At 42.3% G+C, this 23,383-nt stretch overlaps 2 protein-coding genes across 3 annotated transcripts in view; both read right to left on the bottom strand.

The window, feature by feature from the left end:
* si:ch211-217a12.1 (alanine aminotransferase 2-like) overlaps positions 1 to 6,689 on the bottom strand; it is a 15,492-nt gene extending 8,803 nt beyond the window's left edge. Inside the window, exons 1-2 of the mRNA XM_050057161.1 lie at positions 6,555 to 6,689; positions 6,291 to 6,479 (exon numbers count right to left, since the gene is read on the bottom strand). Of these exons, the coding sequence (XP_049913118.1) occupies positions 6,291 to 6,437 (147 nt within the window). The 5' untranslated portion in view covers positions 6,438 to 6,479; positions 6,555 to 6,689. The remainder of the gene's footprint in view (positions 1 to 6,290; positions 6,480 to 6,554) is intronic.
* Positions 6,690 to 16,019: 9,330 nt separating this feature from the next.
* ppp1r16a (protein phosphatase 1, regulatory subunit 16A) overlaps positions 16,020 to 23,383 on the bottom strand; it is a 23,240-nt gene continuing 15,876 nt past the window's right edge. For both annotated transcript variants that reach the window (XM_050056344.1, XM_050056345.1), the window contains exons 4-11: positions 21,325 to 21,470; positions 20,875 to 20,978; positions 19,423 to 19,547; positions 19,212 to 19,337; positions 19,049 to 19,124; positions 18,704 to 18,833; positions 18,442 to 18,604; positions 16,020 to 18,355 (exon numbers count right to left, since the gene is read on the bottom strand). In XM_050056344.1, coding sequence (XP_049912301.1) covers positions 17,816 to 18,355; positions 18,442 to 18,604; positions 18,704 to 18,833; positions 19,049 to 19,124; positions 19,212 to 19,337; positions 19,423 to 19,547; positions 20,875 to 20,978; positions 21,325 to 21,470 — 1,410 coding nt within the window. In that variant the 3' untranslated portion in view covers positions 16,020 to 17,815. The remainder of the gene's footprint in view (positions 18,356 to 18,441; positions 18,605 to 18,703; positions 18,834 to 19,048; positions 19,125 to 19,211; positions 19,338 to 19,422; positions 19,548 to 20,874; positions 20,979 to 21,324; positions 21,471 to 23,383) is intronic.

Raw genomic sequence — 23,383 nt, 5'->3', positions numbered from 1 at the left:
CTCCATATTTTGGTCCGGACGGGGACTTGAACAGGCGACCCTCCGGTTCCCAACCCAAGTCCCTATGGACTGAGCTACTGCCGTGGTGCCGTGGCCGTAGTGGTAGGTTTAAAGACTTATAACATCAGAAATGTGGACTCTCACAAAGGAAAGCTTGACTAATTTGACAAAAATAAATTAAAATATGGATGAATTATCAAAAACGAGAAGCATGGAAGGAAGATCTAGGTACAGATATATCATTAGAGGACTGGCTACCTATATGTACTAAGGCTCACACCCGATTTAGACTATTGCAGTATAAATGGCTGATGAGAACTTATAGTACACCAGCTAAATTAAATAAATACAATAGGAATTTACCTATTTAATGAATTTTGAGGCCTAATATTTATATAATTAAATTTAAGACATGTTTACAGTAGATTTTTAAGGACTTGCACACATCCTGAAAACTGAAAATGTCCCAAGTGATTCATATCTGATTTATTGTGAATTTAAAACACGATTGCATGGCACAATATAAAACTCTACTCAAAGAAGCGTGACTTTTACACAGCTCTACCTTTAGCCAGCTGCTTCTCTTGCTTTAGAGCACAGGAGAAGTGTAATGCCATCTAAATCAAACCTTTTGTTTGTACAGTGTAGTGAATAAATGTATTAGGGCAAATATTATAACAGCTACACCAGTCTGGTAAGTTCAGAAAATCACATCATTTAACTGTAATGCAGCCCTTAGGTTGTTACCATATCCAAATAAAGATTAAATTAAAGATGATATCTGGATTCAAACCCCAATAGATATTGCCTGGCCAAAAGTTCAGTTATAGATACTGCAGAGAATATTTTTAAGCAGTGCCAGAGACACTTGCCTGCATCCTGCTTCACATATGGATCTGATATTTGTTCCAGATTGTGCAGATTCCCTTCACTTTCATCAAACCCTGGGAACTTGTTTTGTGAATAAGATGAATAAGGGTGAATAAGATGTTGTAATTTCTTTGTTTAAACCTGCCTCATGTGGGTGAGGACAGATGAGTCCCAACATGTCACGATGGTTATCAAACTGATGCGTCATCATTTCATCCAGTTAAACCGTTACAGAGTCACAGAAAGAACTGCTCTCCCTTAAACACAATCATACATTAAGGCTTATACCTACTCTGTAACATGCTGTTCACATGATCCGTGTCATGATTCAACACGATCTAATACCAGGCCAAAGGCATCCAAGGGCACAACAAGAACTAGAGTCAATATTATCATTTCCACGTTCTTGCGTGACGCAAAAGCAAGCCCTGTGAGGATCTTTGGGTTAGCGTTAAGTCAGATATGAGCTTGTTTGAAATCTAATTAACTGGATGCAGCCCGTTTCCTCTTTAGTCCTCGTCCTCGTCCCTGCCTTGTTGTGGAGCAACAAAGAGGCTGCTGTTCTCCGAGAAAGACAGGAGCCAGTCAGCACTGCGTTCTCCTGCTCACTCAGCACCAGGCACTGATTACACAGACCGGACCAGCGAGCCAGGCCAAGAAACCCTCAGGGTCAACAGGCTGAATAGAGCCTGGCCTGAATTCGCGTATCACTTAGCCTTGTGATATAATCTCGAACTGTCATCCTTGACAGTGTTCAGTCATGCTAGAATAACAGGAACTCTACTGATTCAAGCTCTATCTGATGCATGTAATGAAATAACCACTGCCAGTTTGCTCATGTGATGTATCTAACGCAATACAAGTTTTACCGAGATGCCATCAGAGATCAAAGTAACCCTGACAGTTTACTTTGATCTTTGATTTTTTACTACTTTACATCACCGGGTCTGTCGTGGTGATGTTTGTTTTGGTGTTTGGGGTTATTCTGTGTTTTCTTTTCCCCCTCCTTTCTGTTTTTTCTCCCTGGCAGTGTGTGGGCAGCTGAGGGTGTGGCTGGCTGAGCAGGGCCTTCACTACGAGGCCTACCTGGTGCTCATCAATAATTACTCCTGCCATAAAAGCCTGGTCAAGACACCACTCCTGTGCCAAATTATCCCGTTGCAGTCGGTAACTATGAGTCCCTGATGATTCCCTTGTTCACCAGAGCTTCTTGTGACTTACTTGAGCTTCTTTGAGTTTTTGTTATAAAGTATGGACTGACCTGAGTTGTTTTCCTGTGTATAGTTTTCCAGTGTGTCTTGCCTGCAGTCTCCAGTGCTACTGTTTTTCTGGTGTTCAGCCTCTGTGGATCTCCTGGTCAATTTGCCACCTCACCTGCAATCTGTCAGCCCTCAGCCACCACCTCCAGCCTCTTGCCCTTTTTCTTGGAGACATTATTCTTTCAATAAACACCCCAAGAACTGTCCTTGCCTCTGTCTCTGCATTTTTGGAATCCAAACACCAAAACTTAAAACTTAACAGGGTCCTTCTGTTTCTGAGAGGAAGAGCCCAGGCTTGAGCAGTATCAAGGTATTTACGAAACCCAAAGGTCTAATTTTCGATACTGTCAAAAATACAGACGCTCCTATTCACATTAAACTGATATGGACATGCTGTAGTCTCGCGTGACCAGCCTCCCTTACTTCGAAATGGGAGTCTGGGGACATTCGTCTTTCGTTTTGTAATAGAAATGGGCGGGGATATCCAGACCACGTGACAGCGTTGCTATAGGTACAGCACGTGTGTTACATGTAACAGAGACGTTGCAGCTCTGCAATATAGCTGAATCAAATGAAATCATATCCATTTTAATCTCTTCTTGCGATGTACTGAACACTTCCTTTTCTGTTGTACAACGGACAACAATTCGGGAAACAGCAATTTCGGTGTAGGCGGGTGTAAGGCAAAGCTAATCAGCCGTTGGTCAAGGAAGTACGGAAGTACACGGATTTGGATCCAATCACATCACTGCCGCTGGGAGCCAGCGCTAGTTCTATTACAACTTTCCTATGGGAATGTCCACAGATGACAGAGTCAGCCAGCGTGCTGACGTCATCGGTGTCTGTGTAAGAGACTAGAGATGCTGTAGCAATGCATTGTAGTGCACAACACACACCACCAGAGGTCAGTCTCTACTTGTGGAACAGGCATTTGAGCTGAGAATGACGGCAACTACAAGTGGTGGGGATAACATTACAGGACTAATAAAAAGCCGGCCAGCAAAGGCAGAGAGAGACCGCATATTTACAAATCTAAATCAATTTATCTTGACCAAACCAGAGTTAGTGATTGTTGGAACAGTAGACGAACTAAGTTAATGACAAACAAAACTAACTAAGATGGTATTGGTGAGTTTATTTTGTTAGTTGAGTTTGAGTGAAGTGTGTATTTTGATGAGTTAAGGCAATTAAGCTAGTCTTAGTTCGGTAAAGAGAGAAACTTGAACTCAGGTGTGCAGTTGTATTGTTCTGTGTCATAAGGAAAATAGGTTTAAGGGTATTTTTTCTTGACTTTTGAGCTTGTGGAATGTAGCAAACTGTGATGTTTTTTATTCTTTTACGCAAATACTTTTACGCATTCTTTTAACAGGTGTGATTGGTTGTCAGAGCCACGCCCTTTATTAAGCCTGCAAGGTGTGGACACCCAGTGGAAATGAAATGAACTGCTGACTGTGAAAGTGTTGTCATTGTTAGTGTGATCACTCTGCTGATCGAAGGTTGAGACAGACTCAACTCATCACTGCTGCACTGTGATCGTTTTATTTCTGGCGTTACAGCATTGCGTTGTTGGGTGCGTACTCCTAATGAGATCGACCACAAATATTATCCCTGCATGATCTAATCTGTAGCATTTTATTTACTCACTGTCATCCAGCGTTTGGAGAATATTTCTCCGACCTCTTTGTGTTTCCACCATTTTCTCCTCTGCTTAAGAAACTCTTAAGCCCCTTAAAAGTCCTCCTCCCTGCTCCTAACAGTTTATCACCTTAGGAGCTCTTTTAAGGTCGAAGATGCTTTGTGAATAACTTATCTTTACAAGGAACTTGTCTTAACTTTAAGAATTTTCTTGGAATTGTGTCACTTGAAGCAACACTTTCCTCTCAGAGGCTTTCTGAATATGGCCACTGGATCTTAAGTTATCAGAGAAAAAGGTGAGCACATAGCAGGTGCTGAGCTGGCAGCCTGTCTGCCAAACAGCATCAGAGAAACACTGATTTGTACCATGGAACTGCTTTATTCAGTGTTTTCTACTGGTTTAAATCACTGGATCAGTTCGTTTTGGAGAGGAAGAGACCTCTGAGGATACTTCAGCGCCCTGTAAAAACCTCCTGAACAATGATCACCAAAGCAATCCAACTGGGAGCTCACGCTTTGCAAACACAGGAGAAGTGTCAGCTGGTTGCAATCTGCAATTCCCACCACTAGATGCCACTAAATCCTACACACTGCTCCTTTAATAAATTCATGACCCAACGAAACCTCAGTTTTTTCTCTGATCTTTTGCTCCATTGTCACCACTTCATTGTCACTGACACTGCAGACTTGCCAGCAGCTTAGATCCACGCCTGAAAAAGCTTACTGCAGCGCAGGCACTGTCATACCAGATGTCTGGCTAAGGATTTATAAGGGTCATCACCACACCCGTGTACGCATGCACAAACACACACACACACACTTGCATAAAATCTGCTGAGCCATCAGTAAAAGTGTTCCAGACTCCGATCTGACAGGAAGCACACCCGCAGATCACTGAGCAACCGCAGTAATACAAACCCTCGCTGACCCCTCAGAAAACTCCTGGATTTCACATTTCAGATAGTTTTCACACGCATTTGTTTTGCAGTGAGCCGTGCCGCCAATCAGGCAAAAGCAAAGGGGAGTATTTTGTGTACTCCTGACTGTAGAATAAACATCTATAATCCTACATAAAGGACCAGTCATGCAAAAAAGTTAATATACCACAAAACTGTCAGTTCCTTAAAAAGTGCTGTGACACATATTTTGGGTCACACCGCCCTGCACTAGTATAAACCAGCTTTGTCCAAAGTGATGCATGTGTGTAAAGTTAGACTCGCTCCTTTGAACTTTGGGTTCAACCTGTCTAACGTAAAGCTGCTAAATTAATAGGTAAACATTTTGGAGCAAATGATCCGAAATATTCCTAGCAAACTTTGAGCAGTGGGTTCTTTTGCGGTTTTCCTTTTACGAGCGCAGAAAAATCAAGCAGACTACCAAGAACTCGGGCGCTTTCAGCAGAACTGGGGCTGCTTGTTATGGACCTCCTTGCAGAGAAAGGCCAGTGACGCTGCTGGGCCTCACAGCTGCAGCGTCGTCCAATGAACTCTCTCCCCAGTGGGGAGGAGGGAGGTGGGCGAACCCAGGGAGACAAAAGGGGACGGAGAATGTACCCACTCATCTTACATAATAAACCTTGCACAATATACACATCTTCTCAGGACACCTCGGGGCTGGGAGCGGAGTGAAATGAACTCAAACCTGCTCAGGACGCCCTCTATCCAGGGCCATTACGTGACCGGCGAAGAGGTCATAACTGCGGAGAGAGTTGCATTACAGCCTTTTAAAGACTTCCTGAGAGAAGCATGATGGATCAATATTACCACAGCAGAATGTAACGTGAGTTGAGCAGCGCTGCCCACAACATAACATAACATACACCAGGCCCACCACTACTGTCGAGCTTTTAAAAGCAGACCTCCTGTCTGCGTCCTGACTCCTCTCTCTGAGCCAGTCAGCAAAAATTGTCCGGGGCAAGCATCTTTTCGATAAGGGCTACCTACTTCTCTTTCCTCCTTTTTTACCTTTTTATCATATCTCCAGGAAACAGAGCGAGGAAACAACTTTTTATGCTCACTCTCCACAGCAGCAGGAGTGTGCCAAAATCTACTGAGAGGTGCTTTTAAGTGTCAGAGCTGCAATGTTTTAAACTGAAGAAGAAAAATGCAAACGGTGTTTTGAAGCTGTTGGCTGAGGTCAAACTCCAGCTGTTGATGTGGCTCAGCAGCTTTGCAGATCATGCATGCATCCTATGTCACACACACACACACACACTTTCATTTCAGTCATTTATGGATTAACTATATAGTAGCTTTTACCGGCAAAATGGGATGTGAAAGTTGACATTAAAGGGCCAACTTTCAGCATGAGCAGTAATATGGGATTTCATTTAAAAAACTGTTGTACATAACTTCTCTTAACTCCTACTCTCGCGTTGCCAGACTTGTTTTCACACTGCTATACGTGTCCCAACTCCCTAATGAAAGCCACACCAGCACTACAAAGTGTTTTTCGTCTCGCGCATTATCAAACCCAACTCCAGCGCGCGTGCACCAAGTCGCAGCTCCACACTTTCTCTTTTAATACCTCTTTGAGCTCCTTCTCTAACTGCATCGCCCGCAGGACTATGGCACCCCGGACCGCGTACTCGACCTTCTTCACATTGGGGTTCATGTTGTCCAAAGTCAGCACCTTGCCCCTGCACGGGACCCCGTTCACTGCCTGCTGGGACATGTTTGGTATGTCACGCGCACTCCGTCACACTGACCCGGGTATCTGAAAACATAAAGGAAGGTTTAGAAATATGAAGAAGAAGCAGCTGTGACTGTACATAAGGAGGAAAAGTGTTACCAGATGTTGAGTAGGAGTCGGTTTGGCTCGTGTGTTTACTTTCCCTCCGGCGCCTCTGGGCTCGGACTGACAGTTGAGCTCCTCGGTGTTCATATTCCCACCCGGCCGCCACGCCTTCTCGCGCCCCGGCTCGTGGTTGGCTGGATTACTTCACTGACTTCGCCTTTGGATTCAGAGTGCCAGAAGATGCCTTTAAGTGCTGTAGGAAAAACGTAACCGCGTGGGCCCTTCACGGACTCACCAATGGGACAGGTGCCTTTCATTTCATTACTCATTTTAGTTTAGGTAAAACCATTAAATAATATCTTTTAAATAACAAACACCTCCAAATATTTCTGTTCTTAGTTTAAAAAAGTACATTTTAAAAATGCACAAGACAGATGACAAACAGCCTGTGATGTCCTCAGAAGATTAAGCACAGTTTCGACAATATGTCTCCCTATTTCTCCGCATTCAGTCATTACAGGTGTTTTTTTCTACACATTTCCACTCCATTCACACCAAACTAAAGTGGAAGCTATTGAGGAAGCAGGTTTTGTTGTTCCCTGCCTTACAAACCATTTACCAATCAAAAGTTTTGGCAGTGTCTTATTCTTTTATTAATCCATTATTCTGGCAATTAATCGAGTAATCGGATAAGAAATACTGCATGTTTTCATTAAATTACTTTAGCTTTATTTAACGGAAATAGTAATATGTTAAAGAGAAAATAATAAAAGTCTCTGAAATGAGAGAAATGAGCAACACATTTGTTCTTGCTTAGTTGAACATGGGGGAACCCTCTGCACAAAGCTGCGACTTAAGAGTTCATAATTATCATACTTTAAGTTCCTTTAAGTTTGACGGCCAGGTTACACTCATTCACTATGGTCAAGGGTTGCCTTACACCTGCTGACCCTACTGCCTGCAATCCAAATTTATATACCTGCTGTACATGATTGGGGAATTAAGGCTCCATTTTCTACTGTGTGTGTGTCTGCATGCGTGAATGAGTGAGTAAGGCGTGCGTGTGTGTTAATGTGTGTGTAACTAACATAACATGGATGAAGACTAAACAAGGCTAGGCTTAAACAAACTGACTACAGCATTTTATTTTCCATGTGTTGCTACTTTCTATAGCAAAACTTGGGTAATACACATGATACATCGCCAGGTAACGTTAGCCAGCCCATTGATTTCTGTTATTAATCAGCCATTATAAAGCCATGATACACGTACATTCTTTACATGCCTTATGAATCTTAGCTAGCAATCACTGATTAAGGTTTAAGTGCAATTAAACGCAACGTTGGCATTACCTTGGCAAACACTGAATATTTTCTGCTTAGATTCTGTAGCACTTAGGGCGTGTTGTTGTGGTATGCTAAGTCCGTTTTACAACACACACTGAACTTTTACTTTTCGTTTTAACTTGTAATGTTGACACTTGCCATGTCTTTGGCTTTGGCGTGTCTCTCCCTCTTTTCTTGTCCCTCCTCCATAGTTTTGCAATCCGCACTTCACATCCATGTTACAGCTGCGTAGGCTAACAACAGCTAAAGTAACATAGGGTGTTGTGCAACAGAAACAACCATCCATGCAAAACACAACGCTTTGTATATTTGTACTGGATATTTGCCTCGAGGCTTTTTAGTTATCGAATTATTGGAGTTACTCAAGGAATCGTTTCAGCCTTTGTGTCTTAGCAAGAGGGATCCACCAGAATTGTTTTAAGGTAGAAATCTAATACAGATTCTTTTGTACTGAAGCTGCTGATTGACAATATTTTGCACAATGTTTATTATCTTTAATATATGACCACAGTAAGTACGTGTTGCTTTTTCAGAGAACTGTAGTCTGGTCAGGGTGGAGAAACCTCTGAGGCTGCATACATTTAGAAAGCTACTCACTGTTTAACTTGCTCCTGAAACCTGACACCTCTTAGGGCTGTTTCATAGTCGACGCACGCAACGCGAGCAAGCGACGCGAGCAACTCATTTCCTTTCATAGTCAACACATTGGACGCAAGCGAGGCGGGCAACACTTGAAATGCAATACATTGCTCGCGCAATAGGGGGTAGCAGAGTCACCGGTACATTCTGGCTAGCTAGTACTGCTATTTTATTAGAGTGCAGGGCACTAGCACTGTCATATAATTGGGGGTGTGCCTATACGAGTTCTCAAAATTTTTCCTCCTCACCCGCCATATTTCATACCTGCTTCTTCTGTGAATAACAAAAAGTGGTTAATTTCAAGTACGTCCCTTGCATTATCACCCCCGTTGGCAACGCATGGTATTACACACGTCCCTGCATCGCGTATCAAAAAATGGACAACACATTTTGAGACGCAAGCACGCCTCATGGCGGCCAATGTGTCTCGATGTGTCCCAATGCGTTCACGTCTGCGTGCCTTTGCGTCAACTATGAAACGGCCCTTAGCCTTCTCAAGTGCATCACTATTAGGTGTGCAAAGTCATCCAGTGGGCCTGATTGGACCTTCTGGCGGGCTGGTTCTGGCCCCCGGGCCGTATGTTTGACACCCCTGCTTTAAACTTTTTATCAACCCAACCACCACCATCTCTGATGTAGACATTTTTCTCTTGTTTTTTCTTCTTTGTTTTTGCCTTTTTCCTCATTTTTAATGCTGATTTTTCATCATTTTCTTTTCTTTTTTCGCTTTTTTGCATTTAGAAGTGGAGCTCAGTGTCTGCAGGTGGTGATAACATGCAACACAACCAATACACGAACAAACAGCATCACTCCATCATCACAAAAACAGCATACATACATTGCTCATATGGGACAAATAGTCATACAAAAGAAATTTCATACTGGCATAGCAATATTCCAAACTAGCTCAACTGCAATAAGTAGAAGCTGACAAATGGATAAATAACTAAAATATTTCACCATATTTCCCCTATGCATCTTCATTACTATAAATAGTATAGGGAAGGGGGGAAGGACGGACAAATGAATGAGGAAGTGGAAGGAAAGTAAAAAAAAAAAAAAAAAAAATTGTGAAGAAGAGCTTGTTCAAGTATAATGTGGGCTCTATTTTTAAGGTGGTGTATATGTGCACCACTCAACTCAACATGTGTGTGTAGTTGTGTTTAACAGTAACAGAGTTATACATTTGTGCTCACAGTTAACAGCTATATAAATGCACAATTTAAAAAGAAAAGGTTGAACTATATATACTATACTATATATGGTTTTAAATAAATAACAAAAGAAAAAATATTAAATTCTGACTGCTTGCTTTTTTATTAACAGCATTTACCTGTACTTTTACCTTCAATTCTTAATTACCTTTAATATAATAAATTACTTTTGATACTTGAGTACAGTAAATATCAGGGACCAGTTGCACAATACACCTCAAGTTTTCTTCTTAAGTGTGACAATTAAGGCTTAATTTCTCCTCAGCTGAGGGACTTTAACTGTTTCACAGAATCACTTAAAAGGTTTTCTTAGTTAAGGAAAAATTTTAACTCACTTAAAGAGATTAAGGTGAGGCGGTAAAAGTTTCCATGGAGATTGTTTGTTTGTTTGGACTCACGTGTGTGATGCCTGTTATCATCTCACAAAGTCGCCTGATGGTTAGATAATGAAAAAATGGCAGAAGAAGACAAGAAAACCATACTGGTCAGGGGAGGAGAGGGTTATACCTCTGGAGGAATACAATCATAGAAAGCACAAACTACAAAGTAAATTTGATCCCCCAAATACCAGAAAACAGAAAATGACTGTAGGTAAAATTAATTCAGTCAAATCTTAAGTGTAAAATCACCATCTATCACCATAAACTCGGTCATGTTACAGTTAAGATAGAGTCAGAGGTACCTAAAGTTTTTTTTGTTTTGTTTTTTACATTGCTTAGGTTGCTAAGGTTTTTTGTCCAATCGTCTAAGGATTCTTTAAATATAAGACCGAATCAAGGAGAAAACCAGAAATACCTAAGTGAACATTTTAAGGAAACCTTAAGGAGAAGACTTAAGAGTGTTTTGTGCAACCGGTTTTATTTTGAGAACACCTTAACTAGGACTTTAAGGTGTTTTGTGCAACTGTCCCCAGATACTTTAACACTTTTACTCAAGTAATATTCTAATACATGACTTTAATGTCTACCAAAGTCATTTTCTGTTATAAAAAAATCTGTTCTTTTACTCAGGTATGACTTTCAGGTATTTCTCCACCACTGCTTTTAGGAATAACAGACCAAGTAATGGTAAGGAGATCCAGTTGTCACTGTAAAATAGGTGAAAAGTCTATTTGGTATTAACGTATTGAAAAGTATCAGTAAACAGTAAACATACCAACACAACAATATAAAACAGGGCTGCAACTCACAATTATTTTCAATGTCTATTTTCTTTTCATCAATTAGTGATTAGATGTTTTGTCTATTAAATGTCAGAAAATGGTGACAAATGTTGATCAGTGTCCTAAAGCTGAAAATGACGTCCTCCAATGTCTTGTTTTGTCCACAACCCAAAGATAGTCAGTTTACTGTCACAGAGGAGTAAAGAAACCTGAAAATATTCACATTTAAGAGGCTGGAATCAGAAACTTTGAGAGCTCTTTCTTAAGAAATTGCTTAAATGAATTATTCATTCATTTTCCATAACCGCTTATCCTGTTAGGGGTCGCAGGGGGGCTCTAGCCTATCCCAGCTGACATTGGGCAAGAGGCAGGGTACACCCTGGACAGGTCACCAGACTATCACAGGGCTGACACATAGAGACAGACAACCATTCACACACCTACGGACAATTGATCAGGTTTCTGACCTTGTCCATGGGATCAGCTGCAGACTGACTTGGCAGAGATGGCCACCATCTTGTTTTTACATGGATTAGTGTATTGTGCTCTTACTACCACTAGATGGCACAAAAAAGTGTCCACAAACGAGGACAACAGGTCTAAGTTAAAGCAACACTTACCTTTCTGGAAATTTTACGCTTTTCTTTGTTTAGGTTAAAATGCTATTAATAAGCTGATGGCACACTAAAATGCAAGTGAATTCCACCAGAGATAAAAACTCATAATTATACTCATATGGTTCTATAACTCTGAAAACTCCACATTCGGACCGAATGCAACGATTGGCCGGGCATCCTGTCTGTCTTCCCCACGTGGAGGCCTCCGACGGGACTGATGTAACCGCTTGCGTAACACTAGCCATGTTTCCATCAGCCTCTTTAGATGCGCATCTAGAAGTATCGCATCGGAAAATTATTATGGAAATGCCAAAATTCGAATTAAAATCCCCTGATTTGCACAAACTAAAATACACTCGCTTTAGCCGGGTTTTGGTTGATTCGAAAAAACGTTGATTTGCAAAACGGGGGATGGAAACAGTTATGTTCAAATTATGTCTGACACAGCGCACCTCTCTCCATGGTGATATCCACTCTCCGGGTCGAGAAGGCGGTAATGCATTTACAAGCTGGTTGCCAACCACCAGAAAACATAGAAGAAGAAGAATGCGGAAAACGGTTCTGCAGAAAACTCGCGCGAGTTTGTAGTTTTCACCAAAGTCCGTACATTTAATGGAAACACACAGGATTCGTATTTCTTTTAATGCGCATTTCCCAATGATTCGAATCACTTTTGGATGGAAACATAACACTATCTAACGTTAGCACTGTAACCTTATTCTAAAACTCATCAGTCATCACTGACTCTGGTTGAGTTTTAAAACTCCGGGGTTGCATTTGACTGTCTTGGTTGTAACGTTACACTCGCTCTCTTCTTCCGTGTATCTAATGTTACCTTGACAAGGCCTACATCTATCATAGACGTAACAAGGACGTAATGGAGGAGGGGGGAGTAGGCCTTTGGAGGGAGGTGGGAGTTGTGGATATTCAAATTTTTTGTAAGTGCTGTGTGAAATGCAAAAAAGGTAAGAGTAGCTTTAAGTAGAATGAAGTATAAGGTCAAGTAAACCCAAAATGTGATGTCCGTATATGAGGACACAGGGTCTCATGAGGATAAAGCATTTGTTCAACCAAAAAACTCTTACAGGTCATTGTAGCTGACAATAATAATAATAATGATAGAGTGACCAACTTGTACAGTAGAAGTAGAAGGTTCAAGTTGCGTTGGAGTAAGTAACGTCTCAACATGAACACTAAGGAGCTTTATGTTTAGAGCTCTGTGACTTATGGTGTATATCTTCCAACACTGCTTGGGTGCGTAGCCTTGGTCTCGCAAGGAATCACGGGGCGGCATACTTTGTCAGGGATCCTTTAATCTATCATGTGCCCTGCATTAAGAACAGCAGGATTTTTGAGAAAGACCCTGAAATTGTAAGTGTTAATGTACACTTCCTTCAGTTTGCTACACTGCCAACATAATTAGGGTGACAAAAATAGACTTAACAGTAGCTCACACCCAAACAGACCTTTAAAGAGGAATGAGAAACAGTGTTGGAATGAAGGTGTGGGGCAAGGGTACAGGATTTCAAAGAAGATAGGCGCTGCTATGCATAAATCTTCATTTGCGTGTCTTTTGTTTGGCCAACATAACGACAGCCACAGAATTAGCTGTCTGCGTGTGAGAAGGACAGAGTGTGAGACAGAGAAACCCCCCGGATGTCTTGGAAAGGGCTTGGGAAAGACATTTGATATCCCAAACTAAAACGGTTCACATACAGGCATGTGATGCCCCGGTGACTTCCGTGTGTCATGCAGTGCATATTTTGGCAGCTTCAGGCCACACAGTCTGTTCCATTAAGCCTAAACCTAATTTTAAAAAGACAGGTTGACATCACACAATAGATTATACTTTAAAACAGCTCTCTGGTAGTTGCTCAGTAACCTTCAAAACATGTCTGAACATAAGCAGGTTCCATTTTTAACACACCCCATGCACAGCTGTTACCAAGGCCACATACAGCATGTGATGAGTTAAAATCTGTGTGAGCGTGTGTGTGAATGAGGATAAGTGTAGAGCTTAAATCCTGTTACGTAGACAATAAACAACAACAAGTTTTAATGTTATAAAAGCCTGAAACAAGGGTTAAAAGTGTTATGTACATGCAATACTTATAGCTGGAGTGCACTGGAGTGTTTATTATGTGTATCATGTGCTGTCCTGACAGGTGGATCAGAACGAACTGTGACATTCGAGATGTGTGGAAAGTGAGTGTCCAAATGATGTAACAGGAAAAGTTATTGGTGGACAAGTGTGTAAAATGTGCTGCTCACCACAAGAGGGAGACATCCTCAACTTCAGGTATACAAGACAGTGCAGGGAAAAAAGGTCAGTGTCCCTAAACTAGCTTTCAATATGGCTCTAATGTATAAAAAGTCCCCAAAACTTAAGCTGCGACATGATTTTTTTCTTACAAACTTGTTTCACTATATGCTATACAACTGAACAATAAACTGGACTGGACAGACCACACTAATGCACTATACAAGAGGACAGAGCAGACTCTATCGGCTACTGAGACCCAGGTCCTTTGGAGTACAGGGGACACTCCTGAGGACCTTCTTTGACTCTGTGGTGTCGTCTTCTATGGAGTGGTTTGCTGGGGCAGCAGCATGTCGGCAGCTGACAGTCATCAGACTAATTAAGAAGGCCTCCTAGTGCTACGAGTTGCTTCTGGTGATGAAATTCTAAGAAAATTCTTTCCCCTTAAAGTTCTAGGCCCTGGTAAAGATAAAAGTTATTTGCAGAGCATCTTAGACTTTGAAAGAGCTCTTAAGGAGAAATATTGTTAGGAGCTGGGAGGAAGACTTTTAAGAGGCTTAAGAGTTTCTTAATCTGAGGGGGAAATGGTGGAAACGCAAAGAGGTCGGAGAAATATTCTCCAACTGCTGGATGACAGTGAGTAAATGAAATGCTACAGATTAGATCATGCAGGCATATTTGTGGTCGATCTCATTAGAGGTACGCAAAACTCAATAACGCTATGACGCCAGAATTAAAGTGATCACAACACTAAGATATTTGAAAACTGGAAGAATGCAACCGTGCAGCAGTGATGACTTACTAGGACTCCTTACTAAAAGTTTTAGGGTAAGTTAGAAGCTCTCTGAAAGTTTTCTAAGAACGTTTGTGACTACGGCCCCTGGGATGCTCCCTCGACCTGGTGGAGATGGTGGGAGAAAGGAGAATGATAGCCAAGCTATCATCCCACCCCATGCAGGACACTCTGACAGCACTGAGCAGCTCCTTCAGTGACAGGCTGCTTCACCTGCGATGCTGGTATCAGATGGTGTTGTACGGAGCAGTTCTTGGGCGTGCATGGCAAGGGGGTTCACTCATCTGTGCCTTTCAATGAGGGCCAGCATGGCTGCTTCTTGTCTGACCTCTGCTGGAGCGATACCAGCGAGGTCGTGAGGCCTTCTTCATTTTATGGAGTGTACAAAAACATTTTTAAAAAATGTACAGTAGGGTTGTATCTCAGCCTTCCATCCACTTCTGTGAAGAAAACTAAATGATTCTGTTATTTTTAAAGTTTAGATCATTATTCAAGACATAAACTTAAAACAATAATCTCAGCCTTCACTCTCTGTTGAACAGCCTTGCCTTGCATTAGAAAAGCACGCAGATAAAACAACCACAGAGCTAATGGATAAATGGACACACATCTGGAAGAAGAGAACATCAAAGCCTATTAAGTACTGATGATTGTAAAAACATTTCGATATGCATAATGCAGATAGAGAATCAAAATCAAAATTGATCCCCGTTTCCACCAAACACTTTCAGTATGGTACCTTTGGAACCAAAACCCTTCAGACATGGTACCTAGACCTGAGTGTTTCCACCACAAACAGACCTCTTAAATGTGGGCGAAGTTGTTGTCACTCACTGCTCCGTGCAGCACTCACTGTATTTCCTCATCACCAGTGACACAGATGGAAATCTCACCTCGTTTATCGTCCACAGATCGAGACTGCACAAGCAACATTTTCAGAACAAAATAAAACAGGCTGCAGTGAGAGTCTCTCTGCATGGGATATTTAAAAATGGTGGGTTTGTGCATTTAGTCCTTCTCAGGCAAGCTCAGGGGTTTAGTGTTGCCGGAGCCCACAGGAACAACACTCCACGACGCTTTTTCTTTCTCTGAGTGAGGATTGGATATATGCTGTTCATATAACCCAACCGAAATTAACATATAAATGCGTGAATATCCACTTATTACAAAAATTGTACATCATATAAAAACTCAAGTGATGGTCAAAGTTGTTAAAATGAAATTTAAGGTGTGTGACCGTCCTCTACTGACCAATCAACAGACTGCAGTGTTCACAGCTCCACCTTTTAGTACCAGAACTGTGTGCTAGGTACCCCAACAGAGGGGGGAACAAAAATGGGGACGGTACAGAACGGTTCGTTGGTACCATCCACAACTTTTCACAGTGGAGACAGAAAAAAGCTCACTGAACTGTACCGTACTGCTCAGTGGAAACGGGGCTTAACAGTTATGATAACAGAAGACATTTAATAAATCCACTTGCATAAAAAATGAATACAAAAATCATTTGTGAAAACATAATGTTTTTTATGTTTTGTTTTTCTAAACAGGGCTCAGTAAAAATCACTAACAAAACTGAAATGCAATACAGAAATTAGAGTGCACTGACAGCACACCATGCTGGAGTCCATGTCTGATGGATCATTTTATCCCACTGCTCACCAAACTTACATGTGGGACTTTGTGCAAGCGTTGCAAACCTATATCAAATCTGCCACCTAAAGAAGGCACCAACCTTTGACAAAATATCATATGACAAGCTTACTTGGTTTTACATCAAAACTATATATCATCTTTGATAAATATCTTGCCTTCACGCTTTTATCTTTAAAAAATGAACTGTACACCGTCAACCATATTCAGGATCAGATAGAATAAGTGATGTGATTCATTTCAGAGGGTAGAAAAATAGAAATACTGACAGAAAAATAGAAATATAGAAGTGATAATGATGGGCTAGGTAAATTATCAGCTGATTTAAATATAGATGATCTCATAGTCTTTTAGAGACAAACACTTAATTTACAAATTGCACCATTACAATATTGAAATGTAGGCTTTTCTGTGCATTGGAAAAGTAACAAAAAAAATTGCAGTGTACTTTCTGTTCAAGAAGAAGAAAAAAAATCAAGTGAGGAAACAGTCCTTGTTCTCATCTTTGTGTAAATGTAAATCCAGAGTAGCTAAACTGAAAATATCATGACCAAGCAACCTCCCAACCAACACAAAACCTCTGGCTTATAATGTAAGTGTGTGTAAATGTAGATCACGTACCCCTCATAGCACTCAGAAAAGGAAACAGAACTTGAACCTCATTCTTAATTTAAAACAAATCATCCTGAACTGCTATTTCATTCAGCTTCACCTGGATCATTCAACTTTTACATGATTCTAAGGCTTTTCAATGAAATGTCCATCAACAGCTGAGTTTTAGAACGAGAGATAAATTAAGTAAAGAACAAAGATTCAGGAAAGTAAATCTTGCAAAACTGGAATCTTTAGATCTGAGTCACTAGATGGACACCTGACATCCAACACATCCAGGACCTTTAGTGAAAGGCCTTTGCACACCGAGTCGTTTTTTTTTTTTTCGTCCGAAATTGTCACACGTCTAAAAATAAATGCAACTTCACAGCGTGTCAATTATGTTTGCACACTGGGGCCGAAACTTTTGTCCGTGGCGGCGGGACACAGCTGCAACAAGACAGAGGAACAGGGCGCACACAATCATTTCATAACTCAGATGAGTCGTGTTCAACAGCTCAGGTCATAATATTCAGGGGGTGACGATAAAGAGGAGGAGGGTGTGGACCGCACACAGAATGTGGAGGACAGTTCCGCCCCTTCATGCAGCTGCGGTGCCAAATGAAAGACAGGGAGGGAGTGGTGACGGTCAGATAGGTGACTCCAGTGGAGAGAGGCAAAGGAGGAAATGAGTCTCTGTTGTCATGTATTGCGAATTTTCACAACGAATAGAATGATAAAAGGCATCAGAATCAGTGTGCAAGGTGCATCCAAAAAAATGGACTTCGTGTGCAAAGGCCTGTATTGTATTGATTTGAAAAAAAGATATGCAAAGACGCACAAAGATTGCACTTCAGCTCACTGAGATGCAGTGTAGATCAAACCCTCATTGGCAGGTGGCCTAAACTTGCAGTCTTCAATGATTCAATTCAAGCATGTCTGATTTGAAAAGATTTTGCCACTTTGGAGTGTAAAATGCTCAGCTTCTCTACTCTGTAGGCAGTGTGTGTGTGTGTGTGTGTGTGTGTGTGTCAGGCTGTCTACATGAGTCCACAGCAAGGCTCCTTATTGTTAGACTGGTCCTCCTCAGGTGCTCTGAGTTTCAACAGCGGGGGGTCTCCACTGGCTGGGGTGAAGTACACCTGGCTCGGGGAAGCTACCTCCTCTGCACCGGGGGTGATTTGGAGCTCTGGCTGGGCCTGAGTGGGTGTCACCTCAACCGCTGTGACAGAAGGCTCCTCCTCTAAGGGAGGGGGCAGCGGCGGGGGAGGCGCTGGGTACTTATTGAGCTTGGCAGCTGCCCTCTGGCGTTTCAGGTCAGCCAGGGTGTGGTGTGATTTCTCCCGAGTCATACTGTCTGCCCCCTCTCCCTCCGCAGACCCAGACCCTAACCCTGCTCCTGATGCAGGGCTGAGCTGGTAGGAGGCGCTGCGCTCCATTAGACCTCCACCACTCCACAACTCACCAGGCACAGAGGAGGCCAGAGAAACAGAGGTCCCTCCGTTACCTAGGCTGGACATAATTTTCCTGTCTGCAGCCTCCAGTTCCTCTAAACGTGACGTGGCTCCACCTCCAGCAACCTGAAACAAAACACAGCAGTTGAATCAGCTTCGACTCAAAATGTAACAAAAAACAGTAATGAGGAGACAACGCTGAGCTCGCTCACCATGGTGGCATGCTGGTGCAGCTCATTGTCTGTTTGCCTGTCCTCATCATCGTCCTGTGGCTCTGGCTGTCGGCCGCGCTCCTGCCACACCATGGCCTCTTTGTGGTGCTCCCGTCGGTACAGACTGGAGCGCTCGTTCACACTGACACGACGCACCACCTTACTGTATAGGCAAATGAGAGACAGGGGAACAGTAAAGCACTAAAGTACTCCAATCTTCATGTGTGTGTTTTTCACCCTCTGGCCTGACGTGGCCTCTCACCCTCTGCTGCCAGTACTAGAGGCTCGTCTTTGCAGTGTGCCCTTCTGCCGGTCCTGGCTCTTCATGATGGCATCATGTTTGTGCTTCAGGTCCATCAGTTTGGCTCTGACCTCTTCATCCATACAGACATCTGAAAAGGAAAAGTTAGATACTCAAAGGTATGAAAGGAAAGATGCTGACAAGAAAGCTGTAATTAAGATTTAAGAAATGGGTCAGGATAATTAGTTCCTATTTTAACACATACTGTAATTACACTTGAGGCAGAAGGTTAGCAGTGAAAGGTGCTGTCGTTTACATAACTTTGCTATGAGGCAATAAAAAACCAAATAGGCTTTATGGTCTTACCCAGGGGCGTCTCCTCCAGGACAGACTTGGCGTTTAAACTGGCTCCATGGGCCACCAACAGTTCCACCATTTGGATCTGTGGAACAAAAACAAACATCCCTTTTAAAGTGTCATTTAAGAAAAGTGGAAGGTTCTAATGTTTTGGTTTGTATGCAGCACTTACTTGTCCCCAGCAGGAGGCGGCGTGTAGCGGCGTCCAGCCATCAGAGTCCTTCACCTCCACCTGAGCTCTGTGCTCGAGCAACAGTTCCGCCACGGACACGTAGCCGTTAGCAGATGCTATATGGAGCTGGAAGAGAAGTATTTCATTTTAATTTCTAATTTAATTCATCTAAATATTCTTTATGAATGCAAAACACGTCCCTCTTTCTTACCAGTGTTGTGCCATTAGCGTCCTGTGCATTCAAGTCTGCTCCACTCTGAACCAGAGCCCGAATGTCAGCCAGCATGGCCACCTCTTTAGCCCCTCGACATTCATCTATACGGTCCTGAGTTATCCCTACACACACACAAACACACACGGGGACGGAGCCAGTGACACCTGTTAGCACACAGACAGTAAGAGCCCGAGTGAACAGCTGTCAGACATTTGTTTTAGCTTTGGTTTGGGACTGGTCATTAGTGTGTGGCACAGGATTTCGTGACAGATGAGGGAGATGTCTTAAAAGGTAACAACAGCTTTTGAAATTGGCCCAGTATTGAGCGAGAGGGCATGTGTGCACCTTCAGTTTACGTCCACTAGAAGTGCTTGTTTTTGCAGCTGACAGGCTCAGATTATTATTCTAGGTGTCTGACAATTTAATGTAAAGGATCCCTATAGCGATAGACCTTTTGTTACAGAATAAGATCCTTTTTCTTTAACCGAAAACAGCCCTAAAATCACACTTGTCAAAGCCACTAGAATCCATTTAAATAAACAGTCATTTCAGCGTGTAGAGAGCCAGCATATTTTCACATCTAACTGGGTGAGCTATGGTTGTTTTTCTACCAAACAAGAGTTGGTGATGATAGGAACAGTGGAAAGGTGAAACAAGACAGTTTTGTTGGTTTTATTTTATTTGTCGACTTCAAATGAAGTGTGTTTTACAGTGATAAAATTACTGTTGAATTAAATGGAGTCCGGTGGGCTTGGCGACAGTGATTTTGGGGCTGTTTCTGGTTAAACAAAGATGATCTTTCATCACCTGATTGTTCACACGGGGAAGAAACCATTTAGTTGTTCAGTGTGGGGTAAAGGATTTACATCCAAGGGAGAAGTGAAATGATACTTCACTGTCCACACGGGGGAGAAACAATTTGGTTGTTCGGTTTGTGGTAGAAGATTTGCAGACGAATCCAAACTGATACGTAACTTTGGTTTGGTTGTTCAACTTGTGGAAACGATTCACACAAAAGCAACACCTGAAGTATCACCTGACTGTCCACACTCATAAAGGTATGTCTTTATATGGATCCTTTCCAAATAACAATCACTTTTGGTGGACTAACACTGAGGGTGCAAACATGCCCAGAGTGGTTAATCAACCGTGCACATGTCCCAAGGCCTGTTTCGCCACTGTCTGCAGAAGCCTTCTCGCTCAGTACTGGGCCACTTTCAAAAATGGTTATTCCCATTAGTCACTTAGACACAAAAACATGGGTCCATAAGGTCCATGTTGAAAAATACTGAAGTCATCCTATACACTTAAAGAAGAAATGCGACATGTTCCTTTCATGCATCTTTTTTTTAAAGTGTAAGACTTCATAAATGCTCAAATAAAGGCTATTAAAGAAACATCAATCTCCAAAAATACAATAACAGGTTAGATTTGACTCATCTTACTGACCCTGTTCAGCCATAACCATCTCCAGCAGCTCAAGGGTGGCCTCATCCTCACAGAGGTCATAGGGCATGTTGCCATCCGCATTAACAGCCAGCAGGTCAGCCCCACTAGAAGCATGCACACACACACACAGGCATAAAACAAGCACACATGCACCCATATGCAAAAACAAGTGGATTAGAGTGCCACACGGTGACACACCCTGATGTACTCAGCCATTCAGGAATATTCACACACTTGCAAAGTGTTCTGAGAGTCAAGCTGCAGCCATATTTGCATCGTCTATGTAAACTAGTCTCTCGCCCAGAGGAGTCTGAGTCTGTTTATACTTTGGTCATTACAAAAACACAGCTTATTCATTTCTACACTTTTTTTGCTACATTTTTTGTGGAAAAACTCCCTGTGTTAGAAAGGATGCATACATGTGGGGCCGGAATTCATGGTAAAACTCACGCCTGAATCAGGAGCTGCACCAACCCAGTGTGTCCACAGGTGGCGGCAGCATGCAGCGGTGTCCACAGCTCGCTGTCACAGGCATTCACACAGGCACCAGCGTCCAGCAGGCACTGCACTATCTCCACAAAGTCATCAATGCAGCACTGAGAGGAGAGGGCATATGGAGATAAATGCTTAGACATATGAATGCAAAGGGAAGGACTAAGAGGGCACAAAACCGGCACAGACAATGATAGAAAACATATACTACAGGCAAAGGAGCATAAAGAGAAACAGATACATCATCATTATTTATGGCGACTAATATCCTGGCTTGAGTAACAGAAAACATTTGCATGCATGGCCCAGCCCTCTGCTGTGTAAACACCAAGTTTTCCAAGGGGGAGAGTGGAGTCGACTGCTTTTATAAAGACTTCTCTGTGCTCACAAACGCCCCTCTCGTGAATTTATAGCAGCATGTGTATGAGTCCACTTATAAAGAGAAATAATGACACAGAAAGCAAAACAGAAAGGCAGAGAAAGTGCCCATCTGAATTGTGTAAATCTGTGTGTAGCTTTGGATTTGTGTGTTTCAAGGTCCTGACAGACAAAACACGAATCACACAATGGCTTTTTCTAAATCTGACTGTAACTGTTCGGGAAAGGAATGTAAGCCTGAGCAAGTTGCCCTCACTCCTCAACACACCAGCCCTCACACTTAAACGGTGGGAATGAATCAGTGTGTTCGTGTAAACTCACTTAAGATAAGTTGCGGTTCAGACAAAATAAGGGCAAACAGTACTTAGTGAGCTCAGAGCTGTGACCGCACACGACATAAACACACTCGCAAAAGGTGACCTGCCTCCTTGAAGGCAGTCACAAAGCATTGGTGTAAAACTGGAACTCCTTCAAGGACCCCTGGTTAAGGTATTCTCATCCCCTCTACTGCGAGGCTGTGCTTGTGTAAGCTGCTGTGGGAGCGGGTACCTGTATGTTTAACAGCCAGCCACTTAAATGGCCTGAAGGCTGGCAGGGTGTATGTCCAGGATAGGGTTGGGCGATATAATAACCTTTTCCAGCCAGCCACCAACACCCCAACAGCCGGTGAGTTTGCCACGTTCCACAAGCACTCTTTTGCATTTTCAGTCTAATACACCACCAAAATAAACTCACAAAGGAAATATTCTTGCTCCCATTTTCCTTATTTAACAGACGAATACAACCACACACCTTCTGAATTCAAGTGTCTGTCCTTCTCTGAACTAAGACTAGCTTAACTGCCTTTTTAACTCATTGCAAAACACACTTCAGTCAAACTCAACAGAAGCAAAATCAAACTTAGCAAACCTGTTTTGGTGAGTCTTTCCACAACAATCACGAACACTGGTTTGGTCGAAATAAACCCTTAATTCCTCTCTGCCCTCTGAGCAGCAGCTCTCATTCGTTCTTTCTTCGTTTCTCACTATGCATGTGGGATTCCACTGTCTCTACTCTCTAACCGTGCCAAGTTTGAAAAACGTTTTGTATAGAATACACCAAGCCACGAATCAGTTTCAGCCATGTTGCGAAATCTCAGTTAAATGATGAATTTTAGTTAAATTTGGACTTAACCATGTCGTCTATGGTATACTGACAGTAAGCAGACAGTGGATCCTCTGCTCTGAACATCCGGGTCAGAAACAGAAGATGAGTGTTGTTGGTTCAGCTGTTCTGATCAATGTGACGTTAACATGAGAGACATTCGGTAAATTATTATCAAAAAAAATAGATGTTACCAATTATTTTGAGATTTTACAAAGCAACGTCAGAAAAAAAAGATTTATTACGTCCTTATTCAAATGTCTTTACATTTTAAAGACTTTTCAAAAATAGATTTAAGACATTTTAAAGCAATTGATCGTCGCTAAGTCCTGCCCTGGACGCAGACTGGCCAATCATAACGTAGTATTGGGCCGGCTCAGACACAGCTGTGCTCTATTGACTCTAATGCAGTTGTTTCAGATTTCCTTCATTTTCAGGCTGGTTTTGTGGATTTGGAGCTAAATGTTGTGCCTGGGGCACGTCGTGTATTAATGAT

Source organism: Epinephelus moara, chromosome 11 (genome assembly GCF_006386435.1).
Source record: "Epinephelus moara isolate mb chromosome 11, YSFRI_EMoa_1.0, whole genome shotgun sequence".
NCBI classification, from domain to species: Eukaryota; Metazoa; Chordata; class Actinopteri; order Perciformes; family Serranidae; genus Epinephelus; species Epinephelus moara.
Note: the sequence above shows the minus strand (reverse complement) of the source record. Positions and strands in the feature narration are given on the sequence as shown.